This window comes from Homarus americanus, unplaced genomic scaffold (assembly GCF_018991925.1).
Source record: "Homarus americanus isolate GMGI-L3 unplaced genomic scaffold, GMGI_Hamer_2.0 scaffold34921, whole genome shotgun sequence".
NCBI classification, from domain to species: Eukaryota; Metazoa; Arthropoda; class Malacostraca; order Decapoda; family Nephropidae; genus Homarus; species Homarus americanus.
The window spans coordinates 19,788,095-19,807,917 of NW_024741901.1; the positions used below are offsets into that span (position 1 = coordinate 19,788,095).

The 19,823-nt window shown below is 40.9% G+C and overlaps 2 protein-coding genes across 2 annotated transcripts; both read left to right on the plus strand.

The window, feature by feature from the left end:
• Nucleotides 1-218: 218 nt before the first annotated feature.
• On the plus strand, nucleotides 219-8,915 carry LOC121876303. Its single transcript, XM_042381352.1, has 5 exons — nucleotides 219-1,470; nucleotides 3,210-3,344; nucleotides 3,987-4,128; nucleotides 6,787-6,891; nucleotides 7,167-8,915. The coding sequence occupies exons 1-5, from the start codon at nucleotides 313-315 to the stop codon at nucleotides 7,739-7,741; spliced, it is 2,115 nt and encodes a 704-aa protein (XP_042237286.1). The 5' UTR covers nucleotides 219-312; the 3' UTR covers nucleotides 7,742-8,915.
• Nucleotides 8,916-12,544: 3,629 nt separating this feature from the next.
• On the plus strand, nucleotides 12,545-19,080 carry LOC121876228 (basic proline-rich protein-like). The gene is made up of 5 exons (XM_042381224.1): nucleotides 12,545-12,803; nucleotides 14,805-14,881; nucleotides 15,528-15,609; nucleotides 16,422-16,682; nucleotides 17,807-19,080. Exons 1-5 carry the CDS (start codon nucleotides 12,636-12,638, stop codon nucleotides 18,980-18,982), a joined length of 1,764 nt encoding a protein of 587 aa, XP_042237158.1. The 5' UTR covers nucleotides 12,545-12,635; the 3' UTR covers nucleotides 18,983-19,080.
• The last annotated feature ends 743 nt before the right edge of the window (nucleotides 19,081-19,823 follow it).

Here is a 19,823-nt window from a genome sequence, read left to right on the forward strand (position 1 = left end):
ACAGGTGGGGGAAGAACCATCCCCAATAGTTACTGTGGATGGTGGAGGACAGGACAATCAGCAGGATGCAGCACCTAACAGCAGAGAAAAGAAACCTTCACCGCCCCACCAGTCTCGTCACTCTGGTGAGTCCCCTCGCTCGACTTTCATCAGTCCTAAGCTTAACACCACCCGTTAATGACTCACGGCGTATATGGAGCACACATCAAATGCTATCTACAGTACACAAAACCAATGTGATGGCAGTAGTGATAAGTAGCGCTTTGATGGAGGAAATAGTGTGTTTTCTTGTTCGCAGGCGCTGCGTTTGATATGAAGTACGGCGTCAGTGTGAACGCAGAAGCCACTGCAAGTAGATCGACACAAGAAGACCCTGCTAGCCCTCGAGGGAGAGGTGGCTCCTCCGTCACCACTCACCCCAGAGATGATCATCCAGGAGCTGTTAAATCATCCGCCGTTATATCTGTCAAGCCGCTGTTTAAGCTAATCAACTTCAACGACGACGATCTTGTCGAGGTTGACTGTTCCGGCAACCACACCAGCTCACAGGAAGTTATGGGAGGTGTGACAGATATTTGTATGCCCGAGGCAAACGCTGTCCACAATATGGAATTCCCTGATAAAATTCCACATAAAATTATTAAAAATAAAAGGCAAGTTAACATCATACCATTTCAAAAAGAAAAATTCCCACAAAGAAAAACCCGAGCGACCTGTAGCCTAAATGTCGAAGGTGACTGTGGCACGAACCAGGCTGCTACAGGTGTAGGACCAACCGTGACCTGTAGCAGTGTTACGTTCCCTGGTTCAACCTTTCAAATCCCTGCAGGGGAAGGCAGGACCGAGGACACTGTATCGAGTCTACATATGAGACAACACAGTTCTACATTATCCACAAACAGTCAGAATGTCTCATTTGCCCCACCAGGATGTTCTACAAGTAGACCAAATGCCAAAATTCAGTATGCCTCTGTGTCGATGACTGATATTTGTAGAAGTACATCGCGTACAGACATTCACAATCTACCAAAAACCTTATCTGGAACACTTGAGCACCTGAAAAGCCAGTACACGAAGCAACAGAACGGCAGCAATACAAGTGGAAATACAAACATCGCATCGGATGTGAACATCACTCAGAAGTGCCACAAAAGGAGCAGCACCGTCACAGTCGACTCTTGCATAAGGAACAGAAACACGGACGGTGACACCAGGACAAGTATTAACAACACAGTTGGTGATGTAATGAGCGGCGTAACCAACACCACCAGGAAAGGCGACGACCACACTATTGATAGTTCTCGTGGCAGGAGTGAGGAGGAGACAGATGAGGGCCAGCCTAGTGCAAGACGCGAGGTGAGAACGTGTGGTGAGGCGCTTCAAGAGATCGTCAAGGAGGTGGAGTTAGGGCTAAGGAGGGCCACGCTGAGGCTACACCATGACTGGAATAGATGTCACCACTGTATCGAGGTAGGGAAAGTTTCGATCTACGTACGATATTTTCATTCGTTACCTTAGTAGTAGTTGTACGAGTAGTACAAAAGAACGCAAAGAGTGATCAAAGCTAATAAGTTGATAATTGGTGAAATGGTGAATTAAAAGAGTTGTCAAATCTATTCACCGTCGAAGATAATTTGAAGGTTGTGACAGGAAAACACTTATCTGAGGTAGTGAGTTGCAACGATTTCTAGACTGGGTTGTGAGTTTTGGTAAGCCGGGGTTCTGCAAAATTTAATTTCAACAGAAAATTCACGGGCCTCCCAGATGGCTTCGTAAGCAGATTGAAGGCGTATATGGTAGTGGTGGCATTATTGAGTGTAGCTCAGTAGAACACTAACTGTGGAAGTATCCATATGATCGGAAAAACGATGAAATATCCGGGTAATACAAATATCACTGATCGGCTTGTTAGCCACTTGTGCGGTCGTTTATTATTTTTCGCCGAATTGAGAAGTGCCCCACGCCACACCCAGCCCATAGTGCCCCAACATCACACCCAGCTCATAGTGCCCCAACACCACACCCAGCCCATAGTGCCCCAATACCACACCCCAACATCACACCCAGCTCATAGTGCCCCAACACCACACCCAGCCCATAGTGCCCCAACACCATACCACACCCATTCCACAGTGCCCCAACACCATACCCAGCCCACAGTGCCCCAACACCACACCCGGTCCACAGTGCCCCAACACCACACCCAGCCTACAGTGCCCCAACACCACACCCAGCCCACAGTGCCCCAACACCACACCCAGCCCATTGATGACAGCGGTTCATTAGTGACTTAAAATGAATCCAAACTTCATTTAAACAATTTTGGGTAAAATTCCTACGATTTATTGTATGACTAGTAAGGGTGGTGCCTAGAAATTTCAATGTTGAATGAAAAGGGTCAGTATTTACGTGGGGAAATGTCCGGTAGGTTATTTGTGAGAAAATATTTGGCAGAATATTTGTGAGAAAATGCCCTGCCAAGCATACTTACAGTAAGCGGTTCCCCTTACTCGAGTGTGGGAACTTGGCAGGACATGACCACCGCGTCACCCAGTGTGTGTGTTTATAACTGTCTCGACCTACAGTATTCTCGGTACGCCTAAAGAAAAGAACACTAAGTTAGCATACTACTGTACTACCTAACCATAATGGGGACACAAGAGTGATAACAAACAGCAAACAAGCATTTATACTTGAGCCGTGGGAAGTCATTATTTGTGTACATTGTGATTGACTACATATTTTTTTTTATATCTTTATAAAAGCTGGCATTATTATATATATATATATATATATATATATATATATATATATATATATATATATATATATATATATATATATATATATATATATATACAGGAGGTTGGTATTTTCTCCTTCATTTTCTCTGGAAGTTGGTATTTTTCTGTTTAAGAGTCTGACAACCCTGCCAACCTCCAGAACAGCGAGCAAGTTGATAAATGGTGAATTAGGAATTAAAAAAATAATATATACAAATAAAACAACACCACCTATTTTTATTAAATAATGTAGATGGATATGTTGTGTATTAATTACCAACATTACATTCACATTGATCCACCTATTTAAGAGATACAGATATATTTTAATATACAGTATTCTTTTTTCATCAGAGGTCATCGTCTCTGACCTTGACCTTTGACCCCCACCAAGACGTGTATGATGATGACTGTTTGTGCCCACAGGAGGTGAGGAAGGCACTGCAGGGGAGAGGTGGTGTGCGTGGTGAGGCGCTAGAGGGGCCCTGCCTCACCTTCCTGGCGCAAGTGTTGACTCTGGTCGTGTCGAGAGCCGCCCCCGGTCACCTCCTCACCGCCTGGGTGGGTACCTTCATGTATTTTGACCATGGTTACCTTTACCCCTGGTTGTTTTAAGGAGGAAGGTAGCAATATAAGATAATTATTATGGTTCACTTAAGTAAGGTAAGACAAATTTGTTGGTGAGTATGGTGAGGACATTTGAGTGAAATTGTGCAGTAAATGAAGGTCACCTCAGCCTAACCTCAGAGGGATGTGTTTATACCCTCTGTATTTTTATTATTTCCAGAGTAACCACCTCAGATTCCACCAATCAAAAACTTCAAGACCCCTATCAACTCAAAATCAGACGATTATCTATAAATAAATTTTTGTATCTCCCCTTTACTCGGATGTAGACAATTGTTTTATAGTGGTTTGACTACATTTTGGTTAGGTTAGCATATACACAGGTTCTTCCTTTGATTAAAGGCGAGGTCGTTCTTGTCCATCCTGGAGTAAAATACGTAAACTGCTTATAATCTGTCGCCTTCCACCCCTCACCGTCATTATCTGTACAATATTGTAAGTCTTAAGTACTTTATTCTCTCTCTCTCTCTCTCTCTCTCTCTCTCTCTCTCTCTCTCTCTCTCTCTCTCTCTCTCATATTTGTATATAGAAACACCCACACATTGTATAAAACATCTCGTTCTCCCTATAATCCAGTGGCGTGTGGTGGAGGTGGTGGAGAGCGTGGTAACGGAGGTGTGTACGTGGCCGCCCCTGTTGGTAAGAGCTGGCAACATCCTCCTCCAGGAGCTGGTCAACATTTGCCACGAGATGCACGAGATGCACGAGTTGCTCACTGGTACGTACACTGTCATTACCTCTGTCGTATAAGAAATTCATTATTCGTCAGTTATATACTTACAGTTGCAATATATTTTAATACTCCATATTTTTCCAATTTCAATAACTATATTCATACGCCTCCTCAACACACACCCACTGTAACGGGGGGGCGTAACAAACAAGCTGCCACCAATATAACAGCGGCGGTTTCTCTCTACTCATACTCTGCCTTATCTTTTACTCTTACTTCTCTTGTCTTAGTTCTTTAATTCAATTGTTCTTTCTACTTACTTCAATGGTTACTGCATAACCTTAGTTCTTTTTGGTAGCATGGACGAGGGTCTAGGGCACATGGATATTATAATTCTGATATCAGGGTCACTTGGACGGAAATAACGGTGAACTACTGTGGGGAAAACGAATACTCCTAAAATACTCGAAGAACAGGTTTATTAATATGAAATCAAAGGGAAAAAGAGATATTATTAAAATATAACTTCAAGGTGCAACTCCTCGCTTACTCAACTGCAAACTCAGTATTTTCTTATTGCACACAACCTTACTGGTGTTACATTACATTACATAGCAGGACCAGTTCCTTGGCCCTACTCACAATACATAGTTACATGACAGCTCCTTGCACATTACTTTACTTCTCACACCTACTGGTGGTACGTGGCATACAGTACAGTTACAAGACAAACTTACTTAAGATATTTCACAGACTGTTAGTAGTGCATATGAGATGCACTCACAACATACAACATATTCATACTGAAACCAGCAAATACATGGGTCCACTACCCAACATGGGATAATTATTTCCAATTAATTATCCCTAAGCATATACATCAAACACTGTGGGCCATAACTTCCAGGGAGCATCCCAGGGTAGGACACTGGGGCTCACTACGTTGCTGTGATTGGTGGTAGCCAGACACATGGTGAGTCTGGGGTCTAGCTCACGAGGCGGACCTGCCGTCTCAATTATGTTGAATCACCGACATCAATGAGCATATTGATCCCTGCTGGTTACCCACCGGCTCAGCCGCCGATGGGGTGTTCAGAGGACACCCTGGAATCTGGAGACAAACAGGAGGGCGTCAAGGGAGGGAAGCATGATGACAATCACAAACAAATCCTTCGTCTCGCAACGTCAGACGACATTTAATTTACATTACTTCTTACACTGGGTGAATGACAATTCCACTGTTAAAGCATGAACACTGATAATTCACTACAATGACTGAATCAAACTGAATGGCTAGGGAACACTGCTACATACCTGGAGACAAACGGGAGAGCGTCATGGAAGGACTCTCCTTCCCGCCTTGGTATATATACCCCTGAGTTGCCAGCGATCGCTACTCACGCAATGACAGAAATTACAAACATCCCAACTGTTACTCATTCAAGGATGACCCTCAGTTGACAAAGGTCTGGCGAATTACTAAAGTTGATTTACACAGACTAATTCAAGATTGAGCTGGCCAGCAGAAGTGGAAAAAACGTATTGACAACTCTGTTCGAAGGCTGACTTACTGGGAGGGATCATGAGTATAAACGTCGATGGGAAAAAACACGTCTCTTCTAGGGATAGCTAACCCACTTATGTTTTGCATTCGTGGAGTATAATAAGAATCATTAGTGTTAAAACAGACTAGCAGTCAACGTGACCATGACATCCCTAGCTGCTGTAGAACCTGTTCTGATCCTGCATTACTCTCCGCCACCTCCCGTGGCCCTGCTAATACCTCAGCATAACTCCTCTTAGCAACCACCTCCATTCTGTCGGTTACTTCCTCAGTCTTAGCAAGGATCTCTTTCCCAACTTGTTCTAGTTTGGCAACCAGCAAGGCTCCAGCTTCATATATTTTCGTCCCTAGGGAACTCGTTCCCTTATGGCTTGCAATCGCCTCTTTCACCTTAACTATGCAGTCAGGGCAATACCAGCAATAGCCTTCCTGCTTTACGGCAGTTTGCATCTTGAGTGAGTGAGTGAGGGTCCTGTGACACCAGACCACGAGGTGTCCCCATGATGCTACGACACCACGTAGTGAATGAGTTGCTACAGCATCATGTGAGGATCCTCATAACACCATCTGTGAGGGAATTACTACACCACGTGAGGTCCCTCATAACACCATCTGTGAGGGAATTAATACACCACATCAGGTCCTTCATAACACCATCTGTGAGGGAATTACTACATCACATCAGGCCCCTCATAACACTATCAGTGATGGAATTACTACACCACGTCAAGTCCCTCATAACACCATCTGTGAGGAAATTACCACACCACGTCAAACCCCTTATAACACCATCTGAGAGGGAACTACTACACCACGTGATGCCCCTCATAACACCATCTGTGAGGAAGTTACTACACTATGTGTCTGCTGTTCAACACCAGCGCACAAGATCTACGTGACCTCCACTGTAAACATTAATCTGTATGTTCATTGTATGTTCCTTTACCGTTCTCTAATGAAGGCTTTTGTTAAACCACCAATGTCAATGTATGTAATAAGTCATTTATGTCCAATGTATATTTTCAGCCTTCGGGCTGCAGAACTTTTCAATAAACCGTTAATTATTAACGAAAGTATAAAAAATGGCGTTATTGCTGTCGTGTTTAGTTTGATAAAGTGTTCTTCCTGGTGGTGGGCAGGAGGGAGCGACAGGCGATTGTCACGATGGGAACACCTTACCGAGATTGGGTACTCCCTGGCAGGTGTGTTCAGGAAGATCGTCAATCAGGCCTCTCGCATACTAGGTAAGACCACTCACAATTTAATCTCAGTCATTCGCTCACATTCACCTCCCCCAACCTCTTCCCGTTCCATACTGATGCAAACTGTTCACAACATTCACACTGTTTTTTCTTTGGCCCAACACACTGCTCAAATGTTAGTTCAGAATTAACTGCCTTTTTTAATAAGAAGAAATTATTAAAATCATTATTATTACCGGTATCAGCATTTTATTATTATTATTATTATTATTATTATTATTATTATTATTACTCTTATTGTTATTATTATTATTCAGACAGAGGCGCCTACCCACCCCCGGCACCAAAGTCCCCCATTATCAGTGAAAAGTCGTTCGTGGAGGAGGCTCTGGCAGCTCTCCTCCCCAGTTACGACATATACGCAAATTTACCGACATGGATGGACCCCAGTCAGGCGCTATACCCAGGCCAGACCCCGGGAGCCACCACACCTGCAGCACCAACAGGAGAGTTCTCATATTCAAGTGCATCAATGGGGGACGTCACACTGATCGAAGCACCTAGAGAGGACGAGGTGTCTAGGTGGCGCTACATAAACAACATGAAGGAAAACATCAGTGCTGCTTTAGCCATGTTGGACCCACATCCTCGTCACCGCCAGAGAGACATTGCTCAGCCTACCTTGAAGAGAACAGTGACCCTCCTGAAGGACCCCCGGGATCCTGGTGTCTCCTGCAGCCCACCAGACCCCTCCACCATAGAGTGGAACTTGCGATACTGGCGATCAGTTATGGCGGAGCAGATTTTGTTACTTACTGACGTTCCTTTGTTTGAATTACAGGTCTCTGAGATCATTCGCCTTATTGACGGTTGCTGTGCTTTAGAGTTATAACACGATCAAGATTTTCTATCATCCGTGCCGTACCTTACACAAATTGTAGCTGCGGTACCACCTCAATCATATAACTTGGTCGTCGTTCCTGTGTTGTACTGTGAGCCAACAACCTACTCTATTACTTTTACTTTTATCCTCTTCGCCACTGGTTGGCTCGTTAGCAGCTTGGGCGTCTTTGGCTAAGAGAAAAAGATTAACTTATTGACCTTGGGGAATATGGACCCAGGTGTTTATTACCCCGTCATGTCAGTATAACATAACCATCAACATGTCACTAGTATAATTTCCATAATTATCTACATATTTATAATTTATTCAGGATTATGTATTTTTCACTATTTTTATAAATATTTTTGTCAGCATAAAAATTGCCAGAACTACCTCACTTTTATTCGCGAATAACAAAAGTGTCCCGCATCGCGATTTTAATACTACAACTGAAGTCCAATACTGTACAAGTAGACGACCAGTGTATATATTCTCGTAACTCCAGCCGATGAAGTAGTGTCTGGTAAAGAAAAGGTGAAGCCATACTGGAAATAATCACCTGATGACTTTGTCGGTTCCTTAGTCAAATTACCTTAATTACTATATGTGTGTGTGTGTGTGTGTGTGTGTGTGTGTGATCGACAAGCATGGCACTACATAGGCGAGAAGTGTAAAATTTTAAAATATTGAAAAAAATCACTGAATATTTATGTATTTATGTATTTATCCATTTATTGATTATCTATACCTATTCATTTACTTATTTATCTATATATTGACACACGAAAGAGCATTTCCCATGACAGTGCTTTAAAGAGCCACCTGCTGCATATACATTACTGTACGTATACCGTGTGAAACCATTTTTGTTAGGGTCAACTATAGTGGCATTTGTGTTATATCTGCTGCCAAAAGTTTCACATACGTACCCAGCGGGATTTGCGGACTTAAAGGGACACTTCTTTTTTTTATGAATCCCGAAAGGGAGGATTAAGATGTAACTCACATATCGAATGTTTGGTTTATCTGTTCACTTGAACCCTTTCATTTATGTTATGTAACATACTGCTGATTTGATAATATAAATATTTATCTTTGACTCAGCTGGACGTTGGGAGGGATTCACTTGCTTTTTTGCTTTTATCATCTTCGCCACTGATCGGCTCGCTAGTCGCCCGGGCGATCGGTCACGTCTCTGCCATGCGCTGTTGGCAAGTACTGGGCATGCACCGGCTGCTGAATGTACCTGAACCCGCTCCAGTGTTGGTCAAGTCTTGTCTTGAAAGAGCTCACACTCAGTGCCGTCACAACACTCTGGTAGATTATGCCCTATTCATATTTTGCTTGATACGCTTAATGTTCTATGGAATACAGTGCAATATTCTGATATATCAAAAATTTATGGATAGGATTGTGAAATGACCTTAGTGGCAGCAGTACCACCAGTGTCTGGCGAGCAGGGAAGTGATTAAATTGGGCGGGTGATTTAAAAGAACTTAAATTACATTGTATTAAAAATATAAAATCCTAGTTCTCTGCTAAAAATACTGTTACATACACTGTTTATTGATTAGAAGTACAAATGAAGTTTAATTCGCTGAAATATGATAAGCTAATTAAAATCAATTCCTCGAAGTGAACTAAAAATTGCATGAATAACTTCTGCCTCTGTAAAAGATTATCATACAAATGGAGTTTATTTAAAAAGTTAACAGCATTATACTTTGAGTATTTGATTCCGTTTTTTATCGCAAATGGTATAATATTATATAATACTCGGTGACGGCACCGAGTGTGAGCTCTTTCAAGACCAGACTTGACCAACACTGGAGCAGGTTCAGGTACATTCAGGAACCGGTGCATGCCCAGTCCTTGCCAACAGTGCTTAACAGAGACGTGACTGATCGCCCAAGCGGCTAACGAGCCGATCATTTGGTGAAGAAGATAAAAGAAAGAAAAAGAAGCTGAAGATGGGTGTTGTTCTTCGCCAGATGCCGAATCCCTACAAACCGAACCCCAGATCCCTTATAAAATATCGGAACCGTAGTTCAAATCATACTCACAGACGACTTCCTGAAAGAGGATATTCATCCTGCAGCTCTAGCTCTACGTTTAGTACACTTACATGACTTGTGGTTGTAGTTGTGGCGGACGAGGCAGTTATCAAACATTAAATAGAGCTCTAAAACCATGTTCCTGTACCTGATCCTTCTATGCTCGATCAATTTCCTTTCAAATTTAACTAGTCTCCGATCGGGTAACAAGACACCGTTCCAGCAGTTAAGATCTGTATTGCAAAAGGATATTTTCGTAGATTTAACCTTGCCCTGTAATTAAATACCTTCTCATAGTGTCCTCTAGTAGTTGATTCTCTCCTAAGATCAAATATATCATTAGTTGCCCGCCGTTGGACGCTTATTTCTATCGCTACAATATGTCTCCTTGCGGTACACAGTCTTCTGAATATCACAAATAGCTGTGGTCCAATCATTGAGCCCTGTGGAATGCCACTGATTCACTCCATTCCGATGTCATCCCATTGACTACAACTCTCGCTGAGTAGCCGATCCCGCGAATTCCCCAGTGTTTGCCTCGTGGTCTAGGTCAACCAGCGCCGCCTTACATGATGGAGGTCAACTACTAAGCCACGCCTCCGCTATATAAGACCTGACCTCGTGGTGACCACTTTCCTTTCTACCTACACCAACCAGCAAGCAACACCTCCTCCTCCTCCTCCGCCGCTGCCTGGCGGTCCTCGCTCCCTCCGGCGAGTATGGCGACCCACAAGCTGTCCTCCACTGAGCACCCTCACCAACCAGCTCTCTCTACATCACGCTTGTAACCACGCTGCCACTTCCCAGCACCAAGCTGCATTGTACATCCAATTCAACATGTATACAGAGAGCACATTGTGAGTTTCCTTTCTCCATCCCATCCTGAGTGAGAGAATCCAAACATCACGCACCCCGCAACGGAACCGAATGTGAGCACATTCAAAAACCACACTTGACCAACACTGAAGCAGGTGATAAACATTCTGGAACTAGTATTTGCCAACTGGTCGTAATAGCAGGAGCGGATCCAGGAATATTAAAAGGGGAGGGGTCCAAGAAGTTTTGGATGGGGGAACATGGCGAGCAAAACGAGCCCAACCAGCTGGGGTGGAGGGGCGCTGTAAGCCCCTAGATTTTTTTTTAAATCTTATCAGTATAATGGGCACTTTAAATATATTTTGAAGCCATGTGCTCTTGATATTAGGAGATATTCTGAGGTCAATAGTAATTATTTTTTGCTATACAAAAATGCCTGAGTACAATACAGCATTATAGAAAATTTATTGAAATTTTCTGATGAAAGGGGGTCCGGACCCCCCTGGATCCTCCCTTGAAATGAGATGTGACTGACCGCCCAAGCGGTTAACAGTCCAATCAGCTGCGAAGAGGATAAAATACTGTATAGTAAAGTGAACCTGCGTCAGCAATGTTAAAGTCTGGACTGCGCAAACCGGTTTGTGCAGTCGTACTGACAGGACGAACTGAGCGTGAATGGGAGCTTCAAGCTGTAGATGACCCCTAGTAGGCCGGGCATCCGCCAGCTCCGGGTATGAATACTCGATCGAGTAATATCCTCTGAGGTGTTTATAAACTTCTATTAAGTCAATCCTTTCCCGCCTTTGGTATAAGCTAGGCCTGGGAAGATATTGGAAGCATAATGTGATGTCTAATGGTAGACCCTGCTGCCATATGGCATCACAAAAATTGTGACCAAGTCCCAGGTTGCTGATCTGACTTTCTGCCTCATTTATACACAACTGCAGGGTCTCAATTGTTTCTCTTACTATTGACAACACAACATATCAACATACAGTATGTATATTGTTTCTCACTTATGATTTTTTTTCCATTTTTTTTATTTAGGGTCTTTTATTATTATTATTATTATTATTAACATTATTGTTTTGTTATTTTTAATTGTGTATTTTTATTAAAAAAATTATTTACTATGAATTATTATTATTACCTTTTCGCCCCCCAGGCCCCGATGTGGGTCAGTGACCTGTCACCTGGTAAGCTAATCCCTGTAAAAAAATGCAGGCGTTCTAATCTCGTAGGGTAACTAAGGTGCTGTAGTACTGGCACCTGTGTGGTACAATATGTGGTTCTCCTTTGGACGTTTTCAATCAACTGAGTCTCTACCTCAAGATATTTTATTATAACGCTCTTCCATTAAGACCTACAGTAGCTAGCCAATTACAATAGTTGCTTGATTCACTTTGTCTCTCTTCTAATCTGATTACTTTTTCTTCTATATTCTCTTTCTCCTGGTATTCTTGGCGATCATTATTCTCACCCTCATCGTCTCTAGCTTTCATTCTTTCCCACCATAACCTTTGTTTTCTCTCTATTTTTTATCAAAGCTTTCTGTTTATTGGCAGCTCTGCAATTCCCCTTCAACGTGTCCTTCAGCTTCTCTCCTAGGTACACATTGTAAATAAATTTACACCTGATTATTTTCTGATACGGGTACTGGATAATCTTTACATTAGCTGGGACTATTTTTTATATCCGCATAAAGAATTTAAGTTTGACTTTGGGGAGATACAGGAAAATTTAATTAGGAACCAATTGTTTGTACCTACAGTTTTCCAAAATAAAATATGTTTACTTTCACTACACAGTTTACCAGCTTCAATTTTATGTTCACTGGAAGAGTATTAACTAATTTAAATAACATTTAACATTAGAAATAATATAAATTAACCGATATAAATACTATTAAGGATCAGTATCAGAGGTTTCATTACCATGCAATATGACACCGATGTGAGAAACGGTGGGGTTCGGTGGTGCACAGCCACAGTGTTGTGAGGGTTCGGTTGTGTGTTAGATGGTGGTCGTTGTTTATGTTGTGTAGCGGCGGCGTCAGTGAGGCCTCCGGGACGGTGGATACCATCAATACCCCAGCCAGTTGTACCTCTCTCACAGTCTCCAGAGCCACCATGACTATGGCATACCCTAACCAGCCTCCTCAACGAGGAAGGCCGCCACCCAACCCTGCTCAGATTCAAAAGGTAATACTGCGGTCAACAATTGGAGGTGGCCTGGAGGGCGAGTGGAAAACAAAAATTGTTTCAAAACGTGACGAGTTTTGTCTCTGGAAGTGTTAACATGGATAGTGGAAACTATTTTTATATTGAAGGTGTCTTGTTGGTTAGTGTTCTTATTTCATGGTATTGGTCACACCTTATAGAAGGAGAGCCATTTGATATATCATGAATAAAACATTTGATCCTGGGCCAGAAAATTTCCTCAAAATTATTTCACCTTAAAGTTGCATTACGTACGCCACTGTCTGTGTCACTGGCTCTAGCAAGTGAAAACAAAGCATCACTTAACTATTTGGATGCGAGTATCTGTGATTATGAACAGTATGAACTACTCATGGATAAGGGGACCCACGAATTACCCAAAAGTACCCAAAAGTACCCATAATTATAGCAAATAAGGGTAAAATCTTAACGAATATCTGTTATACATACACAAAACATGTTTAATAATATTTTTAGTGTAATTTTGTAAAAATAATTTGTAAGATGAAATATTAAACAGCGAAAAACTTTCAGTATTGGCGAACGCTAAATTCCAAAGAGTTCGTGAACAAGGGAGATAACTCAGATCCGTCGTGATGCACTTCGCTAACCTAACCTAACGAAAAGTAAATCCTACGGCTATGTTAAATACCCCAAAGTAACAGAAACATCGGTAATTATATCTCCATTTTGGATAGGTGACTCTTTGGAATTTAGCCTTTTTCGCTGTTTATAATTTCATTATTTTGACTACATTTCAATGAAAACATTATTAATCAGGTTTTATTGATGTAAAACATATATTCGTTAAGATTTTACCCTGATTTAATATACTTTTGGGTACTTTTGGGTAATTCGTTGGACCGATGGATAAGTGTTATCCATGATCAACTGGACACTGCTTGATCTATAGGCAGACTTAATTTCAGGTTATATGTGAGCTAGAGTAAAATTTTAGTCTATTAGGTACAGGATAGATGTGTATGTTAATATTATATTAGATGATGGTTGCATGCTTGAAGCAGCAACTTAGGGACATTTTGCGGCTAATATTAATCTTTTACCCGTTCCTCTTCCAGTGTTTCTAATAACCCTAAATATGTTTGTTGTTTTTTATTATAAATTGATATTTAAGAGTTATGTTTCTTGTGCCAATACTTAGTTTTTAATATTTTTACCCTCAAACACTAGGTATCTGCCATTGTCAGTGCATGTTGTCATCTGCCCTGTTTGTGTGCAACCAACCTGCTCGTTCTGAGCGTACTCTCGCATCCACAAAAATCGTAAAATTACATCATGTCGCTTCAACAAAGTTGCATTTATTGGTACCAGATATCAAAATAAATACTTTCTGGTTAATATGGTGGGGGTCCAGGAAGTTAGGTAAGGTTAGGTCGACTTTCTAGAAAAAAAAAACTTGTACAAGAAACAAAGTTCAAATTTGACTGAAACACCAAAATACACCAGAAAAACAATTTCTCATATCAAAAGAGGAATGGGCAAAAAACAATTACCCATTTTTCCTATAGAAGAAAATTTTTTAAAAAATAAAATTATTATGCTCGAATGGGAATTCTATTACAGTACTAAAATAGTTTTTGGTAAAGATTTGTTTTTTGTCGACCACGGAAACCACTAACAAATATAGGTTTTCCTTGTGTATTTTGCAATAATTTCAAGCAAATCTGACCTTCATTTGCTTCATAAATGAGCCATTATGGAGATATGACCCCCACAATTACTGACAATATCGGTTGTTCATAGTTGGCAGGGCTCTGAAGTAGAGGGAAAATGTGGGGTAAATACTAAAAATAACACAAAGCAAACCTTTGAAAACCTTACCTAAAGCAACTACAAGGTAGGTTTAGGGTGTTTATTATAACAGTCTTCTGTTACATAGTGTTCATTATACAGGATTTACTGAAATTTAAAATAATTTGGTAGTTCCATCTTCAGATTAGTAAACTGTTTATAATTTTTCAGATGTTGGATGAGAATTCGCAGTTGATCAAGACCATCACTGAGTATCAGAGCCAGGGGAAGGCTCAAGAGTGCTTTCAGTAAGTAGCTTTTCACCAGTATGTCATACAGTGGAGAAAATTGTTTTATGATTCTTTAAATTATTAGAGGAAACTCATGATTTTCCTCTCATTATTAGTGCTACTTACACTATTAAAGAAAGCATTAAAAACAGTATATAAAGGAGATCCATTCTTGGTTTTTGTAAAGTTTGTTTCTCAAATTTAGTGAACTCTTAACTGTCTGCTGGGAATAAGCATCTGATGCCTTTGTTGGCTATCCTAGGTACATTGAAAATTGTATACCCCTTTTGTCTACAGTGTATAGTGCATATATGCAGAACTGTATATACCTACATTGTCTATACAGTATACAGTACATGCTGAACTAATTGTAAATTTTGATGACAATTTTACTGGATAAATATATATCTGCAATGTGTATGATCATTAGGGTGGGAGGAGTGTGATATCTGTACCGAGGCAGTTTTGACCAAGCTATAGAAATATGTTATGAACTAGTGTAAGCCTAAATATAGACATGTTTTAGCACAAGAGTAAGTTCCTGCATTTTAGACCCACCAGTGATTTTCTGAAGGTTATTCCATGCAAGCATGGAAAATGGCCATAAAATGATGGTGATGATGGTGATACTGTACTGTTTAAAAATTTTTGTGTCACTTTTCAGATACCAACAGTCTCTTCATCGAAATTTAATGTATTTGGCATCGATGGCAGACACATCACAAAATATGGCTCAGCTTCTGCCAGTAAGATATCCACATATATTTCTTGAATAAAATGTGTCGCTATAAATTCATTATTTATTACTGTATACTTTTGTCAGAATATTTTAAAATTTTGTGAAATACAGTGCAGATATACTGTATTGGACAACACTCAAATCTCATGCAAATATTCTTGATTTGTAATTACATGAATTGTGACATAGTGTACTGAATTTCTACTCTTATTTTCTCTTGCTTAAATGACATACATAATGAGCAAGATCATTTACTTTATACTGAGTAGGCAGTTGCTCCTGGACTGCTAGTTTTCTATAAAAAAATATGGTAAGCCTAATTAAGGAGCAGGTGTTCATAAAATGTCGCGTGTGTACTTCTAAACCTCATATTCTTTGCTTTTACAGTAGTCAGTATGGTTGATCTGGCAGCCATTATATTAGATACTGGGATTAAAGAATATGGATTTATATGCTTTGTTATACGTTCAACACCTTTGGTGTTAATATTTAGGGTGTAGGCTTAATCTGGGTTTACTAATGGAACCACAGATATTGTGTTCTCACTGGTTGACTGTTTTTATGTTAATTTCACTCATAGTGAAACAGATAACCATAATTGTTGTGCAAATAGTGATACTAGCATGAAATTAGGCATGGTTAATATATGTAGGTCACTTTTCAAATCTATTTGATTAGACATTTGAAAATCCAAGATTAGTGGCTATTATTGAAGATAGCCACCAAATTCACCTACCAAAACTAATTTTTTACATATTCTGTACAGTAAATGGGTGGAGTTGGTCAGTTTAAGTGATCTGGTGTAAATTTTTATTAAAGCCTCCACAGATGCCTGGGCAGCAGGGTCAAGGAAGTGAGGGTCCCCAGGGTGGTCCTCCTGGACAGGGTCCTCCTGGTCCCCATCCACCTCCTCCAGGAGCATATCCTGGCCAACAGCCAACGCCGTATAGGCCACCAGGTCCTCCAGGCATGAGTGGTGGACCCCCAGGACCTGGTGTGGCTGGGTTTAGGATGCCATATGGACAGTTGCCTCACTCTCAAGGACCCTATCCACAACCCTACCCACCACAGGGACAGCAGGTATACACCCAAATAAGATGACTAATAGTAGTTATGTAATGGACAATTACAATAATTTAACTAATTTATGTGAATTGGTTTCAGCTTTTGTCATGTACAGTATTTAACGGAATTATTTTACTTTCGAACACAGTGCCCCCGAAAGTTATAAACTACTGAAACATTCATAATAGATCTCGCTATTCTGAGCATTTTGAATCCCATATATATATATATGGCAGAAATGGATAATAGCGACACAATTGAATGTAATTGATTTTAAGTAGTATTCAGACTTATTCTGTGAGGAGATGTTATCGGCACATTACGTATGCGCAATATTGACTGACGTCATCCAGTCGTGACCAATGAGGTATCGATAGCAGCCTGGGTAATTTTCCTTGACCAGTCTCACAATGGTCATGGTGGAGGTTGGTTGTCGTTTGTGCTCCTACGATTATTTTAAGTTTATTGCCGAGTTTTACGAGAAAGACGATCATTCTATCCAATTCTTACTTATCCCTGGTCCTTCCACTTCTAACTAAGGTATTGTAATTTCGGACATGGCACGCCCCAAAATTTTTAACTACCGAAACATTTAGGTTAGTTTATGCTAGGCCTACCAGGGGTCTGGGGGCAGAGCCCCAGCTAGGGGTCAGGTTAGGCCTACCGGGGGTCCGAGGGGGGAGCCCCTGGCTAGAAGTTAGGTTACGTTTTGTTAGGTCAGATGACTTGTTTTCGTTTTCCCCCCACCCAAAAACCCCGATTTCCCAGGTTCTCCCCATTATTGTGGGGGTTGGCGTCTAAAACTAGCAATTTCCGCCAAAAATGAAGGCTAGATTTGTTTAAAACACACCAATATACACTGTAAAGGCATATTGGTCAACCCTTAGGGACTCATGTCCTAAAGTAAAAATTTGCCTATTAACTATATATATATATATATATATATATATATATATATATATATATATATATATATATATATATATATATATATATATATATATATATATATATATATATATATATATATATATATATATATTCAATAGATGAGGTTTAGGACTTAATTTTTTTTTTTTTCAGTTGAATTATATTGTAAGACATTTTTCTTTTCTAATAGAATCATTTGATGTTCACAGTATGGTCAGGGAGGCTATCCACCAGCATCATCTGGGCCCCAGGGCTATCCTGGCAGCTCTTCTACACCACCTGCTCCAGGTGCTAAGGGATATGGAACACCACCACCCCCATCTTCCACCCCAGGCTACCCACAATGCCCTCAGGGACCTCCAAGTTCCCAGGCTCAGGGACCTCCTCCACCAAATAATCCATCTGAATTCAGCCAGTCATCACAGCAGTTTCCTGGCACTCCTCCTACTTTTACATCTGCCCCAGTCTCTTCTGCTCCTGTCCCAAGCTCAACTTCCTCTACATATTCTGCTCCATCATCGCAGTATCCAGGAAGCGGGCCTACTTCTCAATCCTTCCAGATGCCCCCATCCTCTGCTCCTCCTACATCATCCTCATCAACATTGTCAGGATCTCCACAGTCCGCTTCCACTCCCCCTACATCATCAGCACCAGGTGGGCCACCTTCCTCAACAACTTCAACTACACATGCTGGCCCTACATCAATGTATGGTGGCACACAATCTCAACAATCTGCTCCACAACAACCACAGCCACAACCACCACCCCAGTCACAGCCAACTGCACAGACAGCACATCCACCTACACAACCACAACCACCTCAGCAAACAACTTCACCAAATCCCCCTCCCACATCAGTTGTTCCCTCTTCAACACCAACTCCACCTACTTCTCAGAGTTACCCAGGTACACCACCTCCAGTTTCCCAGGCTGGGCCACCTTCTCAGGCACCCCCACCACCACAGCAGGCCCCTGGTCCATACCCACCCACTTCTCAGCAATACCCAGGCAGTGGAGGTCAAGCTTATCATCAAGCTTATCCTCCAAGTCAGTATCCTCCTAGTTCTCAAGGTGGTTACCCACCTCCTGGTCAATATCCAGGTGGTCAGCCATACCCACAACCCTATGGCTCCTACCCACCACCACCAGGCAGCCATCCAGGCTATGGTGCACCTATGCCTAATGCTCAACCTGGATATCAGCATCCTTCAGGACCTGGGTATGGGCAAGGTTATCCACCTCCTCCTGGGGGACAATATGGTCAGTACAGACCCTCGCCTGGCCAAGGTCCACCGCAGGGACAGTTTCCTGGCTATGAACAGAGCCGTTATCCAGGGTACCAACCACCTCCACCACCTTCAGGCCCTCCTTCTGCTCCACACTAAGCTTTTATTAATGTCTAGTAGATACTTTGCAGTTTTTATGAAATTTTTGAAATGTTAAGAATTTACCTTTTGGGATTTTTTTTTTTTTATGTTTTAGTCAGCTTAACTCCTAACTATAAGAAATTGTATAGTACTGTACTGTATAGCCAAACTTAAAAAACTCAAATAATTACACATGACCATCAGTAAGTAATTGTATCTATCAAAGGTTAAAAAAGAAGTGGGTTCCCAAAAATCTAAATTTAAATGTTCCCTTCTCATCAATTATTTTAAACAAAACAACTTGTTAAACCTGTAATATAATAATTATAAATAAATTAAAAACTGTTAGCAAACCTGGTATTTACAATAATATAAGTTAACACTGCTTGGGAATTGGAAGTGGGATATACTTTCATTGTAAAATATTTTATTTTTTTATTTTCTCGAAATTGGTATTTTAAGGTGTTGCTGTTTCATGCTGCACTGCTTTACTAAGAGCATAAATAGGGGAAAATGCTATATTGCATTATAAAACTGGAATATTGCTTGTATGATAGCAAAATCTTAAGAAAGCACAAGTGAGTGAACCTTACAAAGTTTATGTATACCTGATATCATTCATGCTGCAAGTTAGTATTTTATAGATTACTGCTGTACAGTCAGTTCTGCTATAAAGCGATAGTTGTGTTCTTGTAAAACATCGTGTTATAGAAATTTGCGCAATAGAAATAACAGGGCTTATGGAAAAAATAGGGTTAGGTGCAGATTACTCGAAATCGAAAAAAATTTAGTAGTTAGCCTAACACAAAGGATAGCACAGTCTAAATAAATGTTACATTCATATCTAATAATGAAATCA